Raw genomic sequence first — 26,527 nt, 5'->3', positions numbered from 1 at the left:
AAGCTGAATATCTAGAGGCTGTATATTTAAAAATTTATGGCTTTTAAATCTTAAGAATTATACCATATAAAACTCTACCTTTTCCTTTTCGAATTGCTACCACTTAATAAAGGATTAAAGAAGAAATTCAGTATTGTGGAGCTTGACTGTATAGTTCATAATGCACCATTTTAGTGATTGCTGGTGAATATTTTTTCATGCCAGAGCCAAAAGAAAGGAAAAAAAGAAATGAGAGAGAGAGAGAAAGAGAGAGAGAGAGAAAAGTCAAAAAAGACCAAAAAGAAGCACAAGCCACACCTATAAAAAAGAGACATCTTTGATAAAGATGTTGCCTTGGTTTTTTGAGTCAGTTCCACCACTTAAAAGCATCACACATTGTGGTAATGTAAATGAGCTGATTCAGTAGACAGGACAGCTCTTCCCTGGGCATCGCCTGTGCTCATTTAAGCTCTATAGACTAGACACATGAAGATATATAAAGCGTGGTCATTATCCAAGCTTACTCTCAGGCCAAGGGCTCACAAATGCAGTAAATAAATATCAGAGAGGTAATTTCTTCATCAAAGAAATATGAAAAAGGACAAGAACTCAGAAGATGGGATGACTAAGTATGGCCCGAATCAGGAATGCTTTGTAGAAGGAAAGTAAAATCTTCTACATGTTAAAATGCATTGGGTAGTTTCCTGTACATTAGAAACGGAGGGGAAAAATGGATTTTTCATACTCAAGGAAAGGAAAGTATAGTCCAAAACAGGTGAAAAACTACAGCTAGGAAATACTATGTGCAATTTTCCACACTGCAAAACTAGCAGAGTAAGGTGCCTTTCTCAGAGAGCTCAGAAAATAAAAGTGAATTTTACAGGACAATATCAGATACTGAAAAAGACCAGTAGCCAACGATAAAGCTGCAAAGACTGACAAAAAGAAGGGCAACGTTCTCAGTGTATCACTCACCTGCCTTTCCTTTGAAACTGTGTGTCCACCAAAGCAGAGAACTTCACTAATTCGTGCATCTGCAGTCACCACGTGGGACAGCAAAAATAACTGTTGATTAGAAGCCTGAATGGGCCTTGCCTGAAGACCAGAAAAAAGACATCCTCAATACGTGTTTAAGGTAACAGCACCCAATAATACCTGAGGCCCTAGGAGCAAGCTTGCAGTTACCGGGAAGGATTCTGTGTCCAGAATCTCACCTAGCAAACTGATGGGAAACCTATAAATTTTAGTTTGTTGTACTGGCTAAAAAGGCAACAAGGATGGACATCAGAAGAAGGAGAAAACAGGGAACAAGTCAGGAGCCTGCCACAGAGGGCCTTTGAAAGGCTCTGCCCTGCAGACTATCAAAGCAGCTGTTGAGACTTATGGCCAACTATTGGGAAGAGTGCATGGAATCTTATGAAAGAAGTGGGAAACAGTAAGATCTGGAGGGGACAGGAGCTCCACAAGGAGAGCAACAAAACCAAAAAATCTGAGCACATGGGGTATTTCCTGAGACTGATACTCCAACCAATTACCATGCATGGAGATAACCTAGAACCCCTGCACAGATGTAGCCCATGACAGTTCAGTGTCCAAGTGGGTTCCATAGTAATGGGAACAGAGACTGTCTCTGACATGAACTGATTGGCCTGCTCTTTGATCACCTCCCCCTGATGGTGGAGCAGCCTTACCAGGCCACAGAGGAAGACAATGCAGCCACTCCTGATGAGACCTAATAGACTAGGATCAGAAGGAAGGAAAAGACTCCCCTATCAGTGGACTTGGGAAGGGGCATGGGTGGAGAAGGGGGAGGAAGGGAAGGGTTGGGAGGGGAGGAAGGAGGGAGCTACAGGGGGGATACAAAGTGAATAAAGTGTAATTAATAAAACAAAATTTTAAAGTTCCAAAAAAAAAAAGGAGGAGTTTCTTGTCCACATACTGAAGTAACAGTGAGTTATATGCAACAATGACTCGAGCTTCTGCTGAAAAGACTGCAGCTAGAAAATCTACCAGCAGTTTCCAATACTGCAGAACTGGAAGAGCAAGGTGCTTGGCTTTGTTGTAGAACATCGTTTGCATATCAAGATTTGGTCAGTTAGACATAAACACAATAAGAAGAAATTTGAAAGGCATGAAGTTATGCGGAGAAGGGAATTTTCCTTCTTTAAGCTTATCTTTTGACTGAATTGACTTGAACATGAAAATGCCATAATAGTGCAGTAAGTGCATTGGTTTCATATAATATAAATAACAATAAAACCCAAACCTTTAATATATCAATCAGATTAGTGAAAACAGCATTGGTGAGGTTAGAACAGAGTCATTGTCCAGTAACAGCTGCAGCCGTGCCTTACGATAACAAGACTCAAGGAAGAAGAGGAGTGGAATTGCCAGAATGCAATTCATTCTACCTCAGAAATATTGTGAACACCAGAATAAGGTTAGGCTCAGCTAATTTTGTTTTTCCTATAGAACACTTATTAGAATCCAAAGAACAATTCCACGAAAATGGCAAAGTAAAACCTGCTTGATAATTTAAAAGAATACAATTTGTTAGATTTTTTTTTTTTTTTTTTAGCTTTAAATAAGAACCAGGTGCCCCAGAATATTCTCTATGGCTTAAAGAAAGGCGGTGTCAGCGATTACATAGGAAACAAGATAAATTGCTCATTGAATGCTAAAAACATAAAAACAAACTGTGTCTATTGCTTTTTTCCGTTGCTGTGACAGCATGTCTGGCAAAAGCAGCTTAAGGAAGGGTTTGCTTTGGTTCATAGTATGAAGTGATGTAATCCATTGTGGCAGGGACATGAAGCAGGTGGCCATACTGTGTCTACATTCAGGAAACAGAAAGAGGTCAGCACTCTCGCTCATCTGACCTCTACTTTTTTTTTTTTTTTTTGTATTTGGGATAGGATTAGCCCAAGATTATCCAACTGAAAAATTATATTTTACTTTTTAGTTAACTTTTTCTCATCCAAGTGTCACTAATTATTTCTTTATCTAATTTTATTCATATATTTATTTATTACAACTTATTCACTTTGTATCCCCACTGCAGCCTCCTCCCTTGTCTCCTCCCAGTCCCACCCACCCTTTTCTTCCCCTATACCCTGTCCCTAGTTACCTTCTATCTGACCCTAGCCTATCAGGTCTCATCAAGGCTGACTGAATCATCTTCCTCTGTGGCCCAGTAAGGCTGCTTCCCCATCAGGGGGAAGTGACCACTTAGTTCATGTCAGAGACAGCCCCTGTACCCCTTACTGAGGAACCCACTTGGAAACTGAGCAGCCAATGGGCTTCCTTTGAACAGGGTCTCTAGGTCCTCTCTGGGCATGGTCCCTAGTTGGAGTATAGGTCTCTGCAGGTCCCCCTAGGCCCTGTCTCTGTTGTTCTACTTGTGGAGTTCCTGATATCTCCCTCTTCTTCTATAAGGATTCCGGCATTCTGCCCAAAGTTTGGCTATGAGTCTCAGTATCTCCTTTGATACTATGGAGGGTAGAGTCTTTCAGAGGTCCTCTGTGGAAGACTCCTGTCCTGTTCCTGTCTTCTCCTACTTCCAATGTCTATTCTGTTTGCCCGTCTGAATGAGGATTAAGCATCTGGCTATTGCGAATAAAGCTGCTACAAACAAAAGGCAAATGGTATAGACCTCGGAAGAGGGAAAAAACAGGGAACAGAACTGGAGCCTACCACAGAGGGCCTCTGAAAGACTCCACCCTCCAGGGTATCAAAGGAGACGCCGAAACTCATAGCCAAACTATGTATTTCTACAGTCTAGCTTAAGTTACATCTGTACTTCCTTAATAGTCTTCCCTTTAAAAGCAGAACTCACACTAGAAAGTAAATTCATTTTATTGTATTTATGATATAACTATATATTAATGTTACATATAATATGTTAATATATTGCAAGTGAAACAAAAGACTTTTTTGTCTCTACCCTACAAGCTCCTTATTTTCTACTTATGCTTGTAAGCATCACTCTTCCATCTGATAATGTATCTGACACAATTATCTAATTCCTAGCAGTTTTCATGCTTTGTCTCTGAGTTAAATCAAGGTCAATCCAATCTATACAGGAACTCAAAGGAAAACAGAGCAACACATTGTATCCAATAAACAAGGTTGTTTAAAGGATGAAATCAAACTGTTACATGATGAGTAACAAGCTCCCAGGAAGAAAACTGGGCAAAGGGCTTTCAAGATTGACTGTAAGAGTGGACACAGGAGGACATGCCTCCATGTTTATGGCAAAGAAATGTGCTGAGCATCCAATGCAACAGTCTTGATGAAAGGACCAATGAGAATTGAGAACAAATAGTAATAAACAAGTAACTTTTAAAAGTTAAATAGTAAACATGAAATATTTATTAATTCTTTTATTAAATATACACTTTGCCAGGCATTGTGATATTTATTTAACTTGGCAAAGAACTTCCACTCTTTTTGTTAAGATTTTGTTAAGAAGTATAACTGATCTATCTAGGCTTCCAGTTTCTTTTACAGTTGTGTGTGTGTGTGTGTGTGTGTGTGTGTGTGTGTGTGTGTGTGTGAATACCTGCAGGGTCCAGAGGACCCAGACCTCCTGAAGATGAAATTATATTACAGTTGTAAGCCACCTGATGTGAGTGCTAGGAGCTGTACTTGGATCTGCTTTAAGAGCAGTCCATGGTCTTAACCACTGAGCTATACCTCCTGCTAACTATTCTTTTGGTTAAATTTTCTTTTGTGAATTTTAACCATAATGTAAGTTAATACATGGAAATGCACATAATAGCTTTTTGTAATGTGTTTGAGGTTTTACCCTAAATATAGAACTGGGGTTACAGGCACTTATGAGCTGTCATGTGGGTACTGGGAACTGAGCTCAGGTCCTCTGCAAAAGCAGGACATGCTCTTAACCTCTGTGGGGTCTCTCCATGTCTAAGACCCCCCTTTCTCTCTCAATCTCTGTGTGTGTGCATATGTGTGAGTGTGTCTCTTTTTCTCTTTCTATCTCTCTCATATGTATATATTTACATATGTATGTATGTATTCCCAGATATAATCTGTTGAGTTCACATAATTCTATTTATAGGTATGTTTTCAGGGCTGACTGCTGGGCACTGGACACCTAGTTGGCCTGCTCTTCCCTGAGGAAGCCCCCTCCTCTCACTCCCAGCTTCTCTCAGTTGCCTGTAGTTCTTTGTGTAGGGTTAAGGCCTCACAGACTTTTCCTCATGCAGTTTGTTATGTCCGTTGGTGTCCTCCCTGTTCAGCTCATGTTTGTGTAGTCATGTTGGTGAGACTTCACTGATGTAACTTCTGATGTTATTAGGAGACAATCTCACCAAAAACTCCATGATCCTTTAACTCTCATGATCTTTCCACCTCCTCTTGCACAATGTTCCATGAGCCTTAGGTGAGGGAGTATTTTGTAGATGTAGCCGTTGAGACTGCTTTCCATAACTCTGTCTCTTAATTGACTGATCTTCTGTGGCAGTCTCTGCTTGTTACAGAGAGAAGTTTGCTTGATGAAGGATGAAGACTATACTTATCTGTGATTATAAGAACAAATATTTATAGATTGTTGTTAGGGATTATGCTGGTTTAATAAATTATTGGTTATAGGTTCTCCTCCAATAACTGTGATTTCACTATCCCTGGTTATTTAGCTAGGGTTCTAGTTTCTGGCCTAGAAGCCCTCATGTTGGTCTAGGCTCACGTCCAATCATAGAGCTGTTGTCACCACTATGGTATGTATGTGACTACTATACCCATCGGGCATACTATGTTGGTCCTTAATATGGTTCACAGGCATCAAAGCTAGGTAGACTGCTGGTTGCCTTTCTCCTTTGAAATATTACATGGAACTTTCTGGCACCATGAATGCTAGCCCTCAGGGAGAAGGCAGTCAGGTCAGTTCTCATTTGCTGTGATTATAGATCTGCTTACATATTCTCTTCCTATAAATTCACTTTATAAGTACTTACATTCTCTTTTATTAACTACCTAAAGTACTAATATTAAAAGGCCCAAATAAACTCAAATGCAAAAAATATCCTACTGAAATATTAGCAAATAGGATAACTCTGGGGTCATACATGTAACATATTTAACCAAGCCTACTTCCATATATTGAATATGATTATACATATGCAAATTGGAAAATGCATAATCAAAAAGTTATCATAAGTTACAAAATAGTGAGGAAGGTGTTAGTCCCCAAACAATAAAATAACTTATTTCATACAAACTTCAAATAATTTAATGGATTATTATTGAAATTGTAATGAGCTCTGAAGGAAAGTGAGGAAATATGATCACAATACTAAAATGACATAAAGTCTGGGATGTTTGTGTAAGCTAAGGGAATAAGTGATAAAGAGCAAGGCTGCAGGAAGAATGGCCTTAGCTAATTTTTAATCATTTATAAACAGTTAAACAGTTTAACAAAACCATATAGTCTAGTTTTGAGACTTACAGTGTACACTTTATTAGCATATTAAAGTCTGTAAAACCTGCTATAGGAAAGAAACTTTTTAAACCTTATTTAATTTGGTGTCTCATCTAAGCCTGGCACCTTTTCTGGCACCTCTCTCTCTCTCTCTCTCTCTCTCTCTCTTTCCGCATTTTCCCTGCCTGCTATTCATCCGAGAAAATATGTAAAAGTTTATAACTAAGAATGTTCAGATGATAGGCTCAAATGCAATCAAAAAAAAAAGAAATATAAATGCAATAAGGTGTGGTTTGGAAGCCCAAACATCCCTAACGGACATTTGTATTTAAACACTGGGGCCCAGGCTGGTTTTGAGCATCCTGATCTAGCTAGAGGCCAAAAAGACCCAGGGACTGCTTTTAGCAGACTAGTGCGTATGCACTGAAAGGCAACGATCTGAGCAGAGACTGGATACCAGCCACCTATTACAGCAGCCAGCAGAGAGTGGGCTCCAGTATGAACAGGACGCTAGCCCCACAGACAGACTCTATCACTCCTTACAGGAAGTCAGTCTGATTTTGTGAAGAACTTTCTGTGAGAAAAGATCGACCTATGCACAACTTCACCCTTCTTTTCCTTCTTAAAAAAAAAAAAGAAAAAAAATTTACTCCCAATTAGAAATTTTTATAGTCTTGACATCGTCTTCAAGAAGAGAAGAAAAATTCAAGACACATACACAAAACAGAGACCTATAACCCCTTTTAAAAGAGCTGTTCAGGATTCCACATTTCCTCATAAAGCACTTCTCACACTGCATAGTCTCTGGGTTGTTTGTTTGTTTGAGTTGTTTTCATATCATTTGTATATTCCATGCCTTGACATAAATTTTTGAGATGCCCTAAAAAGGTTGTAGTTTCAATTGGTAGCTTGTTTGTGAAAGCTACTTGTATTTTGTATTTGTCTTGTGTTTGTGTGTTGATGAGACTGAAGTAAATTAAAGGTTCTGTTTTTTAAGTGAAATATTTTGAAGCATCTTGGGAGTGAACATCAAGGATATTTATGGGAAGTATTAGCAAGCACTGCTCTGCTCTTCTGTGTGTAGCAGCAGCATGGTCTTAGCCCCATGACCACTGAAGACATTTACCATATCCATGTCGTTCTCTGGTGGAGAATGAGATCTGGGGGAAGGCTTTCTACCTAAGTTATAAGATCACATCAAAGAACAAACCAAGGGGCTGGAAGGATGGCTCAGCTTTGAAGAGCACTGTCTGCTCTTCCACTAGGTCCTGAGTTCAATTCCCAGCAACTACATGGTGGCTCACAACCATCTATAATGAGATCTGATGCCCCCTTCTGGCATTCAGGCATACATGCAAATAGAGCATAAAAATAAATCATCCACTTAAAAATAAATAAATAAATCTTTAAAAAATTAATAAAATAGTTTTTTTTAAGATAAACCAAAACCCTTCACACTTAGGTATGCTATCGTGTGCCTTTATCCAGGAGACATAGCCTAGCACAGCAGTCAGAGCAGCATAGTGATAGTTTGAGGTAATGTACCGAACCCTTGACGGAAGAACTTCTGAGAGACGTATTAACCATTGATACATGAAACGCTTTACATAGTGTCTGACTATAAATTGAAGGCCAAAACTTCAGTCATTTTATGCATCAAAATGAATACTTTATACTAATGCTTTAGAAAAATTATACTATCTTTAACTTTCTCCTTTTAGCATAGCATTTTTCGATTCTTTGAGTAATTCAGTCACGTATGCAATGTATTTTGATCATATTCCCCCATTCTCACCTCCTAACTCCTCTTGGATCCATTCCCTTTCCCTGACACCCTAAGCTTCTTGTCCTTTTGATTTTTCTCTCACTAAGTCCTGTTATGTGCTGACTATATACACGCGGCTGTAGAGTCCTCCTCAGGAGCATCGTCCTCCTACCAGGAGGAAAAGCTGACTTGCCCTGAAGCTATCAACTGCCAAGAGCTCCTCAGCTGGAGCAGGGGCCTGTGCTCTCCTACCTCCTCCACTCCAAAGTCAGCTGGCTAGATCCTGTCTAGGTCTAGGCAAACACCACAGGTGCTATGAGTTCGTGACTGCAGTGATTCTCTGACATTCAAAAGACTCCGATCTGGCTCTTATGATGGAGCTTGTATAATCTTCTTGCCCCCTCTTTAGGAATGTCCCTTAGTCCCTGGGGGAAAAACTATGATATAGATGTCCCGTTTGTGGTTGAGCATACCACAGACACTTATTCTCTGCACTTTGACCAGTTGTGAGCTTCTGCATTAACTGACAATCACTTGCTCAAACTTCTCCAACAAGGTCTGAGAGCTACACTAATCTATGGGTATAGAAATAGCAATTTTCAAGGCATTAAAAATAAATTATAAGTTATATTAAAGACAACTTATCACACCAATATCAGATGCAAAACATCATGGTACCTACTTTTTGATAGGTACATCATATGCACACTTTTTGATAGGCTTATGGTTTTACAACTGAATGATTGACCAGCATCATAGATACTTCTAAAGAAGTACTTGTTTCCTAAAACAAAAGCAAGAAAAAGCACATGGTTGATTCAAATTTGTCGTATCTCTTAAACATGTATTGTTGAAAAGACAGACTACTTTGACAGTGACAATCAATGTAACTGGTGAATCCTTCTTGACCTGTTTTCCAGAACTCTAAGCAGACGCTTGATAATCATTATTTATTTAGTCACATCCCTGTTTTATTCCAGGTGGTTCAGCTTCTTTACCACTATATCTCCTTTCCTTATGGAAGCCAATAATTACATTTTACAGCCAAGTCCCCACCTTAATATCATTGTCCTATGACAACATGACCAACCATTCTTGAAGAAGGCAGAAACATTTTAGATTTTCATCTCAAACTGTTTTGTGGGGATCAGGAACGGAGGGGAAAGGGAGAGAGTGATGATGGAGCCCATGCAGAATCATGGGAATCAGACTCCAGAGACCAGATTCAAAGGTGCAAATCTAACTTTTTTTTGTCTAGTGTAACAGCCTTTAAAAGACTGAAAGGACAACCAGATCATCCCATGCTAGCCTCAAGCACTAGTAACAATCAGGTTGTGGCAACTAGAAGAAAATGTGGGAGATGGGGGGGTGGGGAAGGAGGTCCCCTTAGGGCACTTCCGTAAAGAAGGAGGAAGCAGTCACAACCCTAGCCTTGGATCCATTTTGAGACTTCAATGGTGTGCTAGGGGTTCCTATGGGGATCAGCACTGTGTGCAGCGGATCAGGAGTCGTAGAAGTCACTGATGTTTCACTTGCCACCATCCCCTATGGGCCTCCAAAAGGCTTACCTACCCTGTTTCTCTACTGAAATAACAATGCCATGCATTGTTATTGACCTGTACTCAAAGTAAAATCATTCAGACTTATATTTAAACATAAAATATTCTTTTCTGATGCACACAGAAACTGACCTGTACTCAAAGTAAAATCACTCAGACTTATATTTAAACATAAAATATTCTTTTTTGTTTTTTTAATTTAATTTATATATTTATTTATTACTATTTATTCATTTTGTATCCCAGTTGCAGCTCCCTCCCTCATCTCCTCCCAGTTCCACCCACCCATCTTCTCCCCCTAATCCCTTTCCCAAGTCCCCTGATAAGAGAGGACCTCCTCCCCTTCTAGATGACCCTAGCTTATCAAGTCTCATCAAGGCTGGCTACATCATGGGCGGGGACTAGAAAAGATCATCCTGAGTGAGGTAACACAGAAGCAGAAAGACACACATGGTATATACTCACTTGAAGTGGATATTAGCCATATAATATAGGATAAACATACTAAAATCTATAGCCCTAAGGAAGCTAAACAACAAGGAGGACCCTAGGGAAGAGTCTTAATTGTCATTCAGAAGGGCAAACAGGAAAGACATTGGAAGTAGAAGATAAGAAACAGGACAGGAGCCTTCCGCAGAGGACCTCTGAAAAACTCTATCCATCAGGGTATTGAAGAAAAAAATACTGAGACTCCTAGCCAAACTTTGGGCAGACTGCCAGAATCTAACAAAAGAGAGGGAGATAGAAAGACCTCAAGGGGACAGGAATTCCACAAAGAGAAAAACAGAGCCAAAATACCTGGGCCCAGGGAGCCTGTAGAGACCAAGACTCCAACTTGGGACCATGTCCAGAGAGGACCTAAACTCCCTGTTCAAAGGAAGCCGATTGGCTGCTCAGTTTCCAAGTGGGTTCCCTAGTAAGGGGTACAGGGCTGTCTCTAACAAGAACTCAATTTGATCACCTCTCCCTGGGCAGTAGAGACTTGCCAGGCCACAGAGGAGCAGAAAATATTCTTTACTTTGGTAAAACCCCAAGTCCAGCATTGTCCATCTTTAAAATGTTTAAGTAAAAAAGTTATGGAGCACTCTTTACATAGGGCACTATCCACTCTTCTTTGGAGTATGCACTGTACATTTTTCATAAAGAAATTTCTATCTTGGGTACATTCTTATTAATGAACCAAGATCTGGAATTAAACCATGGCCACTACAAGTAGGGGAGGGATGAAGAGACCTCCCTACAGTGTGTGCGGTGTATCTGCTTTTTCACAGTAAAGAAGATGACTCAACCAAGGCTCTGGTCTCTAGCATCTTTAGGCAGGTTATCTTCAGACAGCTGCTCTCTAAGGCCCTCTGTCTTTCGAATGTCATTGCTCATCACACACTGCAAGATCTTTCTTCCAGGATTTTGTCCCTTTCTGTTCTCCTGTGGTTTGATAAGTTTCCTGTGGTTTGCTTTAAAAATATGTAGTGTGAGCTTTATTTGGTTGCACTTCTTTCCTAACAATCAAGAATTAACTCTTTTCCGTGGACCAAGACTTTAGCAGCTCTGTCTGATGTAACACTAGTGTTTATTCCTTAGATAGATATTTTTAATTGGCAAAGAGTTTTGACTGCAATAAAATGAAAATCACAAGCTGACTGTATAACAATACAGAAGCAGGATAGTCCTGGAGCTTAAGAGCATTCAAAGAGACATAGATAAACACAGCAGAGGACAATAAATCGAATCAGAAAGAGACAGGGAATTGGTTGCTAATTGGCAGCAGAGCTAGCTGAGGCCACGTGGCAGAAATCTGTTCAACCGACTCAGTTCAAGTGTCTGCATTTTCCCATCTAAGTGTCTGTTACCAAGTATTCCCTCTTGATGTCTAAGGCACTGGCTATTCCAGAGATTTCCAGAATATTAAATGATCTTCCCTTGTTCAGTTCATGTTCAGTCACTAATACAACAACCCATATAACAACTCAGTAATGTCTCCTGTGCTGGTTAGTCTTTTGTCAACTTTGATAGAGTCATCTGGGAACAGAGAGCCTCCGTTGAGAAAATGACTCATCTGATTGACCCACAGACAAATCAGTGGAGCATTTTCTTGACTAATGAGGAGTGGCCAGTCCCCGGGGGGGGGGGGGTTGCTGTCCCTGGGCAGATGCGCTGGCTGGGTTTTATAAGAAAGCAGATTGAGCAAGCCATGAAAAGCAAGTCTGTAATCAATGTTCTTCCATTCTTCCACTTCATCTGCTTTAATTCCTATCTCAAGATTCCTGCCTGGAGTTCCTGCTTGGCCTCCTTGATAAGACACTGTAACCTCTAAACCAAATGAACCCTTTCTCCCCAAACTTGCTTTTGCTTATGTTCTTTATTGCAGAAATAGAAAGCAAACTAGGACATCTCCTTACTGGTTTTTCTTTATAATTCTGTCAGCTTATTGGGTTTTTTTTTTTTTTCACCTTTATGACAAGAGTCTCAAAGTTGGTTTGATTTAATGGATAAATTATAGGCTACACACATTGAAAAGATTTTAAAATGTACAAATTCTATGTAAAGTGTCATAAATTTATTGCTGAACGTAAAGAAAATCTTCAATGTGGTAAGAACAAAGGGTGACTATGATAAAGGATGGGCTGATAGGAATTCAGTGCTCATCCAAAAAGACGAATTTCAAAATCAGACATGACAACAAGTCAGAGCTCAGATCCTCTGTAAACACTGTCAACACAATCAAAATGGAGTAGGAAACTAGGAGCCAGCTCTTCAGGCCATTCATCGAGTATGTTTTATCTTGATCTGGGTTTGATATGTTAACGAGTCATCTTTCCTAAGAGTTATCACAGCCTCCTTTAAGCAGATGAAATTTTGAATTAGTACCACACACAGTGATTTGAAAATCTAGACTCTGAAAAATAGTTGTAAAAGTGGCTGCACACATATGGACACTATCTTGGGCTGGGTTATCTTAAGGGATTTTACCTAAAATTTTTTTCAAAATTGAAAGTCTTTCCTCAAAGTCAGAAAGTTTAGATCATGCCACCAGTTGCTGTTTTTAATTTACTATCATCAAATATGCTTACATAGGTCTACATACAAAGAAGGGACATATGAAAATTCCTCAAGTGAAAATGGTCCAGACGGAAAAGTTCTTGTATAAAGCACTTTAGGGATACTGGATAGAGGGCTGAAATGTTCATCACATCTTAGGAGTTCCAGAGTCACCTTTCTAATTACAAGACCCTAAAACCAGTGTCTTTTTAGTAATTTTCTTCAACCTATTTTTCTATTGTGCTGATTTGAATTTGTTGCCACCTGATGAGAAGACATAGCAGTGGCCTTTTCATGTCAATCCATACATAATCAACAAATTGCACTCACTGACAATCTTTTGTTCTATTTCACCTATCTAATATTTATGTTTACAGAAGAGTAAACTCTCTGAGCCAAAATTATTTTGTTTCTGTGCTAATGTACTCTCTCTTGAGAAATATATGTGAACAGTTGGTTTATAGCCCTATTGATCTCTCTGAGGAAATTAATATATTCTGGTTTTTCCAAAAAGGTAGAGAAGATTTTGTGTAATTAATAAAGTATAAATGAAATAAATAATAGTTTTACTTTAAGCATGTACTTTAACATGATATAGGAGTTCTTCTGATTATAATGTTCTACATGTATAAGTCAAATGACATTGTTTTCCCATCACAAAACTATAGGAAGTTGTGCTGAAGTAGTTAGCTTTTAATTAATTTTGTGTGTGCATGGCATACATACGGGGTCAGAGGACAACTTGTACTGTTGTCTCTCTCCCCTTCCACAAAGTTTGCCCTGGGAACCAAACTCATTTCATCAGGCATGGCAGCAAGAACCTTTAGCCAGTGAGCCCTCTCACCAGCCCTGGTTATTTTTCTATATATCAATAACTTCATGAATGACTAGAATCTGTTTGGATCAAATTCACCCTCCCATTCCCTCTCCTTCATCTCCTCTTATACTTCACTGCCCATTTCCCCCATAACTTCATGTACTCTTTTACTGTTTTAAGTAATGTTTCAATAAAGTTAAATTTATTTTCTCTCATTCCTTGTATTCATAGATTGTGAGTGTTGGAAAGCATGTCAAAGGCTACCATTATATCATCGCAAATTTGGTAAGAAACATTGTTTTTCTATTTTACTAAAAATTAATGAAGTGTCCAGGATTATCTCTTAAATGATTTTCTAATCGGTGGTTAAACAACATTATGCACTGTACTTCAGGTTATGTTATTAAAATAACCATCATATTTTAATGTAGAGTTTAGTATGCATTTTATGCAAATTAGATCAGATTTTCCAGGGAGACATTTACTAATAATTATTGTTTGCTTTACCATGATATCACCTGTCAAATTAAATCCTGGCTTTTTGTCTGCTTAAATGATAAACACATAGTCTACAGATGAATATATTCTCCAATTTTATGAAAAACAAGATACAATGGCTAATTACACAAATATTTTAAATGGGAATAATATTTTTTAAAACTGCATCAATCTCTCAGATCACCTAGAGATGGATAATAAACAACACAGAATGAATTGCTTGCAGGCCTCAGACAAGCCTTTGTGGAGTATCTAACAAGGCCCACTGAGTACTTCGGGTTAACCCACCAGCTTGGGGAAGCTGACTGTGTAGGATCTCATTATAGAAAAGTTTTACCTTTTCTATATAGAAAAGTTTTATCTTAGACTTTTATTTCCAATGTGGCTTATCCTAGGAGAGGAATAATAATTTCATGGGTTTTTTTTTCTATTATTTCCCATCACATATTTAATTGGTGAGAATCTTATTCCTGAAGCAGGAAAGCAAGTAAAGGATAGAAAAAAAGACTCAGTCCTGTCACTTCTCTGCATATTGAATGTGCCATCTCATGTTTTAGATGGGTACATTGGCATGAGTTTGTCTTCACATGTTCATAGAGAGAGGTCCAGTCTTTGGTGAACTGGGTTTCAGCATAGAGCTGAGACAGTATTATGCAGTAACGGAATATGAAAATCATCATGCTGTATTTCTTGAGTAGAGTAAAATCCTACAACACAGTGGATTATTATAGAAATATCACCAAATTTGACTCATCTTTTCTATTTCTTTTTAGTAAACCAGAGTTTATGTCTCATCTCTTTCTAAACATAGAAATATTAAAGCAAGCCAGTTGTGGTGGTGCACACCGGTAGGATTTGCTGAAGGAAGAAGAGGCAGGAGATCACAAATATTAAAGCAAATATATTTCTTATTAATCAATGTATCATATAAGGCTATGATTAGGGGTATCTATATTCTTGTTGACATATAATGAGTATATAACTAATTACTGCACATGGGCAATATTGACATCTATTCTTTCTAAACCAAATAATTCAGAGAAGAAAATCAATATGTTATAAACTATCATAGAAATGAGTGGCTTACATTGCCAGTTAGAACAAGCAATGCAAAATGATATTGGATCTCAGAGCCTGCTTTAAGCACCGAGTAGGTGGCAACATATTTATACTAAAGTATCAACATTTGAAACAGAAATATGCTTGTTTCCTAGAAGCCGATGCATAACCTTAACTAGAATATAAAGCTTTTATCATGATTAAGCCAGTTACATGAACTCAGCTGTGTTATAATATACAGCATAGATACGGATTCTCTTGGCATTCATTCGTCCATATAGAATAACTAGTCTCAGTGCTTTTAGCCAATCCAAAACCATTTCTTAATAACTATATATAGGATTCCCAAGTGCAAAATTTGCTCAGAATTCATATGAAAAATTTATTAAGATTTCAACTTAATGTTAAAAACTGATTTCACTGAAATTAAAGATGATAGGGGACTGGAGATATAGCTCATTTAGAATAGAACTTGCCTAGCATGCTCAGAGCCCTGAGTTCTGTCAGCAGTACCACATAAATTCAATGTGGTGGTGCAGGCCTGTAATCCTAGAACCAAGGGGTATAATCAAAAGGATCAGAACTTTACATTCATCCCAGCCTACACAGCAAGGTCAAGATCAGCCTAAGCAAAAAGGGACACTGCCTTTAAAATAAGAAAAGAATAGAAACAAGATACGGATGTATTATCTATCATACTATTTTTACTGAACATTATAAAATAGGTTTTATCAAGAGTAGTTAGGCAAAAAAGAAATAAAAGTTACCTATACTGAAAAAGGAAGTTTTGCATGTAAGAATATCATAAGAAATTTTTAAAATAATTATTGGGCCTATAAATGAGTTCAGCAGGTATATAGGCTACAAGGTCAATAAATAAGCATTTATTGTATTTATAATATGATAAAACTCTCAGAGATAACTTTAAAATAATTATAATTATTCAATTATATCTTGCAATTAATGGGAGACTATTACTTCATCTGTCAGAATGACTTAGTCACACTTTGAAAGTCAAAGCAGTGGTATAAGATAAAACCTATATTTACCAAAAGGAGAATAAATCTAAGTAAGCATCATTATGTGGGAAATTGTAATATGAATTCATAAGCATGCTTTTTTTGTCAAAATCAAGGATACCCTTTATCTAAACAAGGTTAACACCTAGAGAACATGGGCTTAAATATGGTATTTTAATTGGCAGAGTACAGGGAGCCTAATAGAAGAGTGGGGGTATAGAAGGACCCCAGAGGGGACAGGAGCTCCACATGAAAACCAACAGAGCCAACAAATCGGAACCCAGGGGCAGCCGGTGGAGACTGAGATACCAACGAAGGACCATGCTTGGAGATGACCTAGGTCCCATGCTCAGATGTAGCCATAGGCAGCTCAATCTCCATGTGGATTCCATAGTAAGGGGGACGGGGCTGTCTCTGACATGGACTTTGTTGCCTACTCCTCAATCACTTCCTGCTGGCAAAGCAGCCTTGCCAAGACACAGAGGAAGAAGATGCAGCCAGCCCTGATAAGACTTGATAGGCTGAGGTCTGTAGTTAAGGGAGGAGGGCTCTCCCTTTCTGAGGACTATGGGAGGGAAATGGGGCAAAGAGGGAGAGGACCAGGATGAGATGAGAAAGAGGACTATGACAGGATGTAAAGTAAATAATTTTTTAAAAAAACTAAATAAAAAAAATGGTTAATCCTCTGACTAGGTGTGGTGGTTCATGTCTATAATCCCAGCACTTGGAAGGTTGATGTAGGAGGATAGTACCTTCAAGGCTACCCTGGGCTAAGGAAGTTCAAGGTGAGCTTGAACAACGTAGTAAGATACTTCATTAAGTAAAAAGTTAAGGAAGAGTCAGGGATCGTGAATGACACTTGCAATTCCAGGATTCCATAGGCTGACACTGGAGGATTGCCATGGATTCAAGGCCTGCATAGGTTTGTAATAAGTTCTAGGCCAATCTAGGTTGCAAAAATGGGACCCTGTCTCCGAAACTGCAATACAAGCAAGTAAACACACATAAAATAACTGTACTAACTGAGGAACAAAGTAGGGAACCTCATGGAAATCTTGTCTTCTTACTGTGTTTGGCAGAAATAAAAGCAGATTCAAATTATTTTTAAAAATATTTTATAAGTTCCCCATGAGTAAAGATGCAATGGGTTGTTAATACTCATTAGCAGTGTTTATGGTTGCCTTATAGTACCTTTAGGTTGAATCTATCTTCTCAGCTAGCTACCATTCAGTCCATATTTCACTCTCCCTTCACAAAATGGGTATAAGTTGACATCTCCAATCACAATAATGGCATATCCTAGCTGATACAATCACTGGCATCCTGCTGGCTCCTAGAAGTTACGTCACCTCTCTTGAGATTAATAGAATTGATGGTTCCTTCGCCTCTTACTCAAGCCTGAACCCACTGAGGATCTGTCTTAGTTACTTATCTCTTGTTGTGATAAGACACCATGACCAAGGCAACTTACAGAAAAGAGAAAACGTGGCGCGTACAGTTTGAGGTGTGGAACCGTTCTGACAGCAGGCAGCAGGCAGCAAGACACGGCACTGGAGCAACGGCCGAGAGTTTTCATCTTGAGGCATCTGTGAGTCAGAGCGAGAACAAAATGGGAATAACGTTGGGCTTCCAAAACCTCAAAGCCCACTCCCAGTGGCACACCTTCCCAGCAAGGCCACACCTCCTAACCCTTCTCAAACAGTTTACCAACTGGGAATCCGTTATCTAAATAAATGTGCCAATGGGGCCATTCTCATTCCACACACCACAGAGTCCGAGAGGTTTTTAAGATTTGATACGAAGGCCTTTCTGGTGATAGCTGCATATTAAAGATGAAGGGAAAGTACAAGTCAAAGGTTGTTTAAAAGTTCTTTTACTTTCCTGTCTTCTTTTGTGTGGTTTGGACAGTGCACCTGTAGTTACTCAGCCACACCAATTATCTAGAGCTGTTTCTGAAAGCAGACCATGTCATAATAAGTATTATTCTAGAAATCTTAGATACAGAAGTAGGCATTTCCTGTTGGCTCAGTGTATGCTTTCTAGGAGATGGAAGTAAGAAAAAAAATGCTTTTCTACTTGGCCCTTAGACTCTCTCTTTTTCAGTTTTGTTTTTTTAACATTACTGCCAGTTAAAAATACAGGCATGATCATATCATTTTTCTGGGGGTTTTCCCATTCTACAAAAATTGTGAAAATATCACTTTTCAATAATTGACCCCTTGTGGAATCTTCAGCATTCTCAGAGAATTCTTGCCTGTCCTCTATACAGGACTTGTGTTTCTCCAAAAATGAAGTATAGACCCAAATCTAAATCAATGCTCCAATATTTTACAGCCTACTGAAATGAGTATAGCACTGTGCTACATAAATCTTTTCAGCTCAACTCTTCACTGTCTCACTTAATGAAGACAGCTTGGTCAAGATTTTATCCTATTAAATAAACCCTGGGGCCCTTTTCCTAATCCACAGCGTGTGCTACTTTTCCAAACAGAACAATTTAATGTACCCATTGCTGCTTTCTCTTGGTAGCCTTGTGGCTGTTAGCTCCCCTCAGAGGCATTTCTCCCACTGGATCTTAGTGATGAGTTAGTAAACCTCTGTTAGAGAATTGTCCTTAAGCACTTGGATTATCTTTTGAGTTCTAGATTCAGAAATGACAGCGTGTCCTAATATCATATTTTTCTTCCTCAAATTGTTCTTTTAAACCTACTGTGTATTAAAAAGTTTCCAAAGTCCTTTGGCACAGTTATAAATAAGGAATTGGCTTACGGCAATCTTGTTCAGGCCAGGATGGCCTTTCTTCTTCCTGTATGAAATAGCTCTTCACCTATCTTCTGTATCTAACTGAACTTCTGCTCTATACTCTTCTGCTTTGGTTATTATGCTTGGATTTTTTTAATGTTAATTGATTTTACTGGTCCTTTAAAAATAGATGTGTTTATTTTATAGACTGGAAGATAAAGTCTGGTGTAATTTACCCACAATCATACAGATCATTAAATCTCAAAGGCAAGTCTGAAGCTCTGACCTGTCTGTTCGAAAGAGTAAATAAGTTCTTAAGTAAATAAACATATCCAGAGAACCAGAACACGCAGCGAACATTCATTTGAACACACCCACAAGCTTCGGGGGCATCTGACCTTAGACACGTTACTATGTCTGTATATTTACTCCTCCTTCAGCTACTGAAGAATTTAAGTATGGCTGCCAATAGCACTACTGAACAATTTAAGTATGGCTGCTGATAGCACTCTTGGCACAAAGCCAGAAGCACGTTCTTCTTTAGGTTTTTAATTTTTAAAATAAACTCAGTTCATATCTAAGAAAGCACTAAGATCTTAAAGAAGAAGAAAATTATAACATAGCAGTGTTTTTCCCATAAAGGCTATTGAATCTATTACACACAGAGAGACACACACTGCATATAAACATCATTCATACCTCAATCACTTGCCTCCTTAGTGCAGTAGGCGGCAGGTCAGTCTCATACCTCAATCAAAGGTAAAGAGATGATACAAGAGTAAGGGAGTTAGCCTCTTTTAGGTATTTTATTAGCTTCAGTGTGGGAACTGGACAAAATCCATCAAACATCCAGCCTAGCAGCTTTATACAATTGCAATGACCCAGTTAAGGTCTACCAGCTTGCCAACCCTGTCCTGCTTCTCCTTCTGTGCTTCCTGAATGTTTCAACTTTTCTGCCCTAGTCTACATGGGCATCAAAAGTGACTACCTAAACTTCATCTCTTCACAGTGAGCTTTAAAAGATAATAAGAGAGGCCTTTTCTTATTCTTCCTGCTCTTCCTTTGGTAACTGTACCTACCGGAGCTGCCTTGGCATGACTTAACGTGTAAAATGTAGCAGAAATATTGATCAGAATCAGATAAAACATAAAGATAGGCCTTTATTTACATTGGTGGCATAATCAGCTTGTAAAGATTTCCTAAGCAGAGGTGTTCAAACCACAAATGGAAATTAAAAAGAACGTCAAGTTGGGAATGAATCTGGAGAATTCACTACCCACTGTGAAGTGCAATATAAGAGGTTATTTCCACAAGTTGGGGGGTGCATTCTTGCCTAGGAAACTTCATTTGTTTTGATACCTAACCACTGATTTTTCCAGTAAGTTCATCATGGTGTGGCCATAGAGCCCCTTCAGCCCCATGATTTTCTGTAGATTCCAACAAAAGCTAAAATGCTCACCAAAGTAACTGTTGCCAAGGAAACTAGCTCGCAGTCTAGATCCTATCAATTTTCTATATAAAATTATGAGGACGTAATGAAAGGGGCGCCTGTACTCAAACAAATGTAGCCCAAATTAACCAAGCCACCCACCATTCATTTAAACCATAACTGGCAGGCACTTACTACAGTCAGACACAAGAATTGTTTTTTCATTTACCTTCAGCGTACTGTTTGCCAGACTCTGCATCCAAGGGTGTCCCTGAGGGCTGCAGTTTGCCTGTGGCTAAGGCTGCAAGGAAGGTAGCTCTAGCGACCTTCTATTTCAGCGAAGACTGATAGAAAATAATAATCTCATAAATTAGTTGCTAATGCAAAAGCTGAATTACTGTGGCTTTTTAGAAAACAGTAAAATTATTTGTCTGCCGGTGGGTCTGCCCTACCTGCTGTTAAACGCACAAAGGTTCCACGCTGACAGTTGAGTAGCTAGAGACTGATGAGCAGTGTTTTCCCCATTTCTAAAACGTAAATTTGCTTTGTGACGGCTAGCTTGTTTCTCAATGAAAAGAGAATGTTACTGATGAGCTGTCAAATTGGCCAGTGCATAACAGACCCAAAATTAATATTGGTTAAGTGAATTAATTAATAATCACTCACAGTTACTGAATGCGTACCCGAGATGTTAGATACTAGGAGTATTAGCCTTCTGTCTTCAGGTGGGGTAATCCATGGTTAGAATGCAACAAGGTGAGAATCAAAGGCTAGGTTTCTTTTGTGCCTTTCCTCTCCTGGTAATATTATAGCAATTAATAAAATTAAGATTAGACGATATGAAGGACTACAAAGTAGAAAGGGTGAACACAACCATCAACTTACCTGATCAAAGCTTGGCTCTATTGTATATGCATAGATGGCCTTCAAAAGATTTTTGTCTTACACCACTGATCCTTAGTTACTTTAAAATTAATCCAGTCTACCCAGTAACCAAGGGATGGTAAAGCTGTACAGATAAACTGTGATGTAATTGAAACAGAACCTGGCATACAGTGAATCCAATTGTAATATAAACGCTGGTGCATAGTATTGGCTATAGTTATCAGTGAAATAAAATGTTTCTTCTTGCATAAACAGGAATGTGATTACATGAACCAGGAAGGAAATCTTCTTTAACCTGCAGATGTTGAAGAACCAAACACTTAAGGAACTAAATTTGATGAGCTTTTCTACTAATTTACAGGGTTTCAAGGATATTTCCCTTGAGAGATTTATACATGGAGGAGCAAATGTCACTGGATTCCAGTTGGTAGATTTTAATACTCCCATGGTAACCAAGCTAATGGATCGCTGGAAGAAATTAGATCAGAGAGAGTATCCAGGGTCTGAAACCCCTCCAAAGGTATTTGCTTTTGAATATTGTGTACTGTTACCATCTTACATTGTTTTAGGTCGTTTTAAGTGTCTGTGTATCATGTGCATGCCTGGTACCCTCAGAGGACACAAGAGGGAGTCAAATCCCCCAGAGATAGTGTTACTTGATGGGTGCTGGGAACAGAACCCGGGTTTGTAAAAGCAACAAGATTTGCCAAACCGAATCTCTAGACCATGTTACTGTGGGTTTTATGATTTTTTTTCACTCTTTCAGACACATTGTCATCTTCTCACTGTCCTTGCACTAAAAAAGCATTGAGTACCTTATAAATGGCTGTGTAGATCCCCAGCACCCACATATAAACCAGCTAGGACAGCCCTGTACTGCTGTAGTCCCAAGTCTGGGGAGTGGAGGCCAGAGGCTCGCTGGCCTGCACAGCCAGTCCAGGAGTGCTAGTGTCCAGGGAAAGGGCTTGTTCTAAGCAACGGGCTAGCAGATCACCTGAACAGACTTCTAGCCTCCAGATGTCCAGCCACAGGTGAGCACACCGACAGCTTCGTGGGCCCACGCATGTTCATACACACGCCATACGTGCACACAGGCACTCACACACCTCTTAATGAACATTTAAATGAAAATGACAATAATTGATTTTTATACCCAGAGTTTTAAAAAAAAACACCTTTGGAAAAAATAGTTTATAGCAAGTAGATAAGTAAGAAAACCAGTAGAGATAAAAATGTAAAGCTTATATACAATGCCTCTTTTAATGTCAAAGTAAAACACTTAGAGCTTTAATTTTTTTTTAATTTTATGTATTGGTTTGTCTGTGTATGGGTTTCTCTATGAGAGTGTACCCAAAGAGGCCAGAAGAAGGGGCCAGATCTATGAAGATGCGGTTTCCAGCAGTGGTGAGCAATGATATGGGTGTTAAGAACAAAATTCAGTCATCTGCAAGAGCAACAAGTGCTTGTAATCACTGAGCCACCTTTTTTGGTGTATGTGTATGATATGAAATGCTATGGTATGATATGTATGACATGTATATTTTACATATGCATATACCATATAAGTACATTATAATTATGTATATTACATGATGTTGTACATTATCAAGAAAAGGGTTTAACATACATTTAAGGCAGAGAGAGGTATTTGGGAAAAAATAAACACCCAAGATGTGAATGTCAGCTTCTCCAAAGAGAAAGCCATCTGATTTTATATATGTATGTGTGTGTGCATGTATGTATGTTATTAGCATTTATCGAGGAAGCTGACAAGTGTCTACTCATGGATGCATTTTGTTTCATCTCAAAGGATAGGTCCTAAATATCATCTCAATGATGGCATTATGCTCTGACTCCAACTTAATTTTTTTGAGCACTACACAATGAATCTTTTTCCCCATTCTCTTATGTTTTTTTCTCATTTATTCATTTTATTCACTTTACGTCCTTGCAGCACCTTCCCTTTTCCTCTCCCAGTCCTACCCCCCTCCCCTCACTCACCGCCCCTTTTACTCAGAAAAGGGGAGCTTCCTTTCCCATCCACCCCAGCTCATCAAGTTGCGTCAGGACTGAACCTGCCCTCTTACCCTGTGGTCTGTCAAGGCAGTCGCTGCAGGGGAAAGTGACCTAAAAGCTAGCAAGTGAGTCCATGTCCAATGCAGTCTCCACTTCCCTTACTAGAGGACCCACTTGAAGCCAAAGCTGTCCATCTGCTACATCTTTGTAGCGGCCTAGGTCCAGTTCATGCCGTCTCAACAGACCCCTCTGGGTCTTGGTTAGTTGGCTCTGTTGTTTTGTGTGTGTGTGTGTGTGTGTGTGTGTGTGTGTGTGTGTGTGTTTGTGGAGCTCCTGTCACTTCTGAGTCTTTTTCTTTTTCTTTCCACTATTCCCCAAGACTCCTTGCACATTAACCCATGTTTGGCTGTGCATCTCAGCATCTGTTCTGAGGCTCTGTTGGGTAGAGCCTCTCATAGACAACTCTGATATGCTCCTGTCTGCAAGCTTAGAGGAGTATTGTTGATAGTGTCAGGGGTTGGCAGTCCTCGATAGAGTGGGTTTTTTGATCAGCTAGGCATCAGTTGGGCATTCCCTCAATCTCTGCTCTATCTTTATCCCTGTGCATCTCGTAGGCAGGTAAATTGAGTCCAAGTTCTTCTGGGTGGGTTGGTGTTCCCGCCCTTTCCTAGACTGTTCTGGTTAGAGGATGTCTTCTTCAGTCTCTGTGCTCTCTGCTATTAGGAATCTCTGCTTGAATCCCACTCATACCCTCCCGGTAGGCTACCCTGGCTTAGGTCTTCAGCTTGTCACAAAGATACACCACCCTCCGTTTCTCTTTTCTCTACAGGTCTTCTGTCTTCTCACACTTGCTCTCCTCAGATCTAATTCCACCCTCTTAACTCTCTGCGCCCCCTTTCCTAGCTTGTTCCCTCTCTTCAGCCATTACCTCTGTCTACTCTATCTCCCCTTCTGATTATGCATCCTCCCTTAGATCTTCTATGTTACTTACTTCTTTGAGTCTGTGCCTCATAGTCTGCTTGTCCTATGCTACATGGCTAAAGTCCACTTAGAAATGAATTCATACCATGTGCATCTTTCTGGGTCTGGGTTACCTCACTGAGGATGATCTTTTCTAGTTCCATTCAGGTGTCTGCAAATTTCATGATTTCTTTGTTTTTACAACTGAGTAGTATTCCATTGTGTAAGTATGCCACCGTTTCTTTACCCATTCTTCGGTTGAGGGACACCTGGGTTATCTCCTCATTCTGGCTATTGTGGATAAAGCTACAATGAACATAGATGAGCAAGTGTTCTTGCTGTATGGCAGAGCATCTTTTGGATATATACCTAGGAGAGGTATAGCTGGATCTTGAGGTAAAGTTGTTCCCAATTTTGATTTCCAAAGTGGTTGTACAAGTTAGAATTAACATAGTAAAAATGGCATAGTACCAAAGGCAATCTACAGATTCAATGCAATTCCCATCAAAACACCAACGCACTTCTTTACAGACCTGGAAAGAACAATTCTCAACTTCATATGGAAAAAAAATCACCATAGCTAAACAATCCTGTACAATAAAAGAACTTCGGGAGTTACCTCCATCCCTTAGACTTCAAGCTATACTACATAGTATAGTAGTAACAAAAACTGCATGGTACTGGCATAGAAATAGGCTGGTTTATCAATGGAACCAAATTGAAGACCCAAAAACTAAACCCACCTACCTATGGTCACGTGATTTTTGACAAACGGGCCAAAGACATACGATCTTCAACAAATAGGGCTAAAATAACTAGATATTGACATGAAGAATAATGCAAATAGATCCATATCTATCTCCCTGGACAAAGCTCAAATCCAAGTGGATCAAAGACCTCAATATAATACCAGATACAATAAATCTATTAGAAGAGAAAGTGGGAAAGAGCCCCAAACTCATTGACACAGGAGAAAACTTCCTGAACAGAACATCAATAGCTCAGGCTCTAAGATCAACAATTAATAAATGGGACCTCATGAAACTGAGAAGCCTATGTAAGACACTGTCAATAAAAGGAAAAAAACAATCTACAGATTGGAGAAAGATCTTCACCATCCTACATCTGACAAAGGGCTAATATACAAAATATATAAGAAACTCAAGAAATCAAACACCAATAATATAATAAACAAAATAATAAATAATGATAAAATAAACAAAATAACCCAATTAAAAATGAGGCACAGAACTAAACAGAGAATTACTAATAGAAGAATCTTGAATGGCCAAGAAGTACTTAAAGCAATGCTCAGTTTCCTTAGTCATCAGGGAAAAGCAAATCAAAATGAATCTGAGAGTCCGTCTCACACCAGCCAGAATGGCTAACATCAAAATCTCAAGTGAAAATACACGCTACGAGGGTGCGGAGAGAGGGGACCACATAATGAATCTTAATCTGTAATCTTTCCTCAACTATGCATTTCAAAGGAGTTTTATACTTTGAAATTTGGACTTAGAAAAACTAAGATCAATGAGTTCAATCAGCTATTGAATTTCCTAGCTATAAGGGTTTTTTTTGTTTGTTTGTTTGTTTCTGTTTTTATTTGGTTGTTTGGTTGTTTGTTTGGGGTTTTGTTCTGTTTTTAAATTGACTGACAATGTCCACTATTCAATGTTGGATTTAGAGAGGTACCTTATAGAATTAAGGAATTTCAAAATGATGTATTTATTGGGTGTCCACCATATACTAATCACTGTTTGACATTTTTAATGCATACGAGATGGTAATTTGCCAGTCAAAGACCAAAGGTCCTGTGCTTTAACCTGTTTTTGGAATTTGGCATTCTCCCCACCCTACGGAGTTTGACCGGCACCTTGGAAGGACTCTGTCCTGACAAGACAAGATATTCTGCCACCACACTCTGTCAATAATCTAATCTGCTGTGTGCTGCTATGAAAATTTGCTTGTGAAATCCTTCTGTCACCAAATTTCCTTGAAAAATACCAGTTTACACTTTCTTCTAGGAAATGAGGCTTACAAAGTAAATCCACATGGCTCTCTCAAACCCTGCTTTGAATAGATACATTGTAAATAAAGCTTGCTTAACTGGCTTTTTTTAAACAATTTACTCATTTTATATCCTGATTATAGCCCCCTCCTTCATCTCCTCCCAATCCCACCCTCCTTCCCTCTTCCCTAGTTCACTGAAAGTGAAAGTTCTCCTCCCCTGCAATCTGACCCTAGTTTATAGAGTCTCATCAGGACTACCTGAATCCTCTTGGGTCTCCCAAGTAAAGCAGGAGCTGTCTTTGCCATGA

General features: G+C 39.0%; 1 protein-coding gene across 8 annotated transcripts in view; it reads left to right on the top strand.

The window, feature by feature from the left end:
* Positions 1 to 26,527, top strand: part of Gria4 (glutamate ionotropic receptor AMPA type subunit 4) — a 394,435-nt gene that overhangs the window by 263,678 nt on the left and 104,230 nt on the right. For all 8 annotated transcript variants that reach the window (XM_060368985.1, XM_060368979.1, XM_021644133.2 and 5 more), the window contains exons 6-7: positions 13,830 to 13,883; positions 21,592 to 21,750. In XM_060368985.1, coding sequence (XP_060224968.1) covers positions 13,830 to 13,883; positions 21,592 to 21,750 — 213 coding nt within the window. The remainder of the gene's footprint in view (positions 1 to 13,829; positions 13,884 to 21,591; positions 21,751 to 26,527) is intronic.

The sequence above is a fragment of the Meriones unguiculatus genome, chromosome 1 (genome assembly GCF_030254825.1).
Source record: "Meriones unguiculatus strain TT.TT164.6M chromosome 1, Bangor_MerUng_6.1, whole genome shotgun sequence".
In the NCBI taxonomy this organism is placed as follows: Eukaryota; Metazoa; Chordata; class Mammalia; order Rodentia; family Muridae; genus Meriones; species Meriones unguiculatus.
The sequence above is the reverse complement of the archived record's forward strand: the minus strand, read 5'-3'. Positions and strand labels throughout refer to the sequence as shown.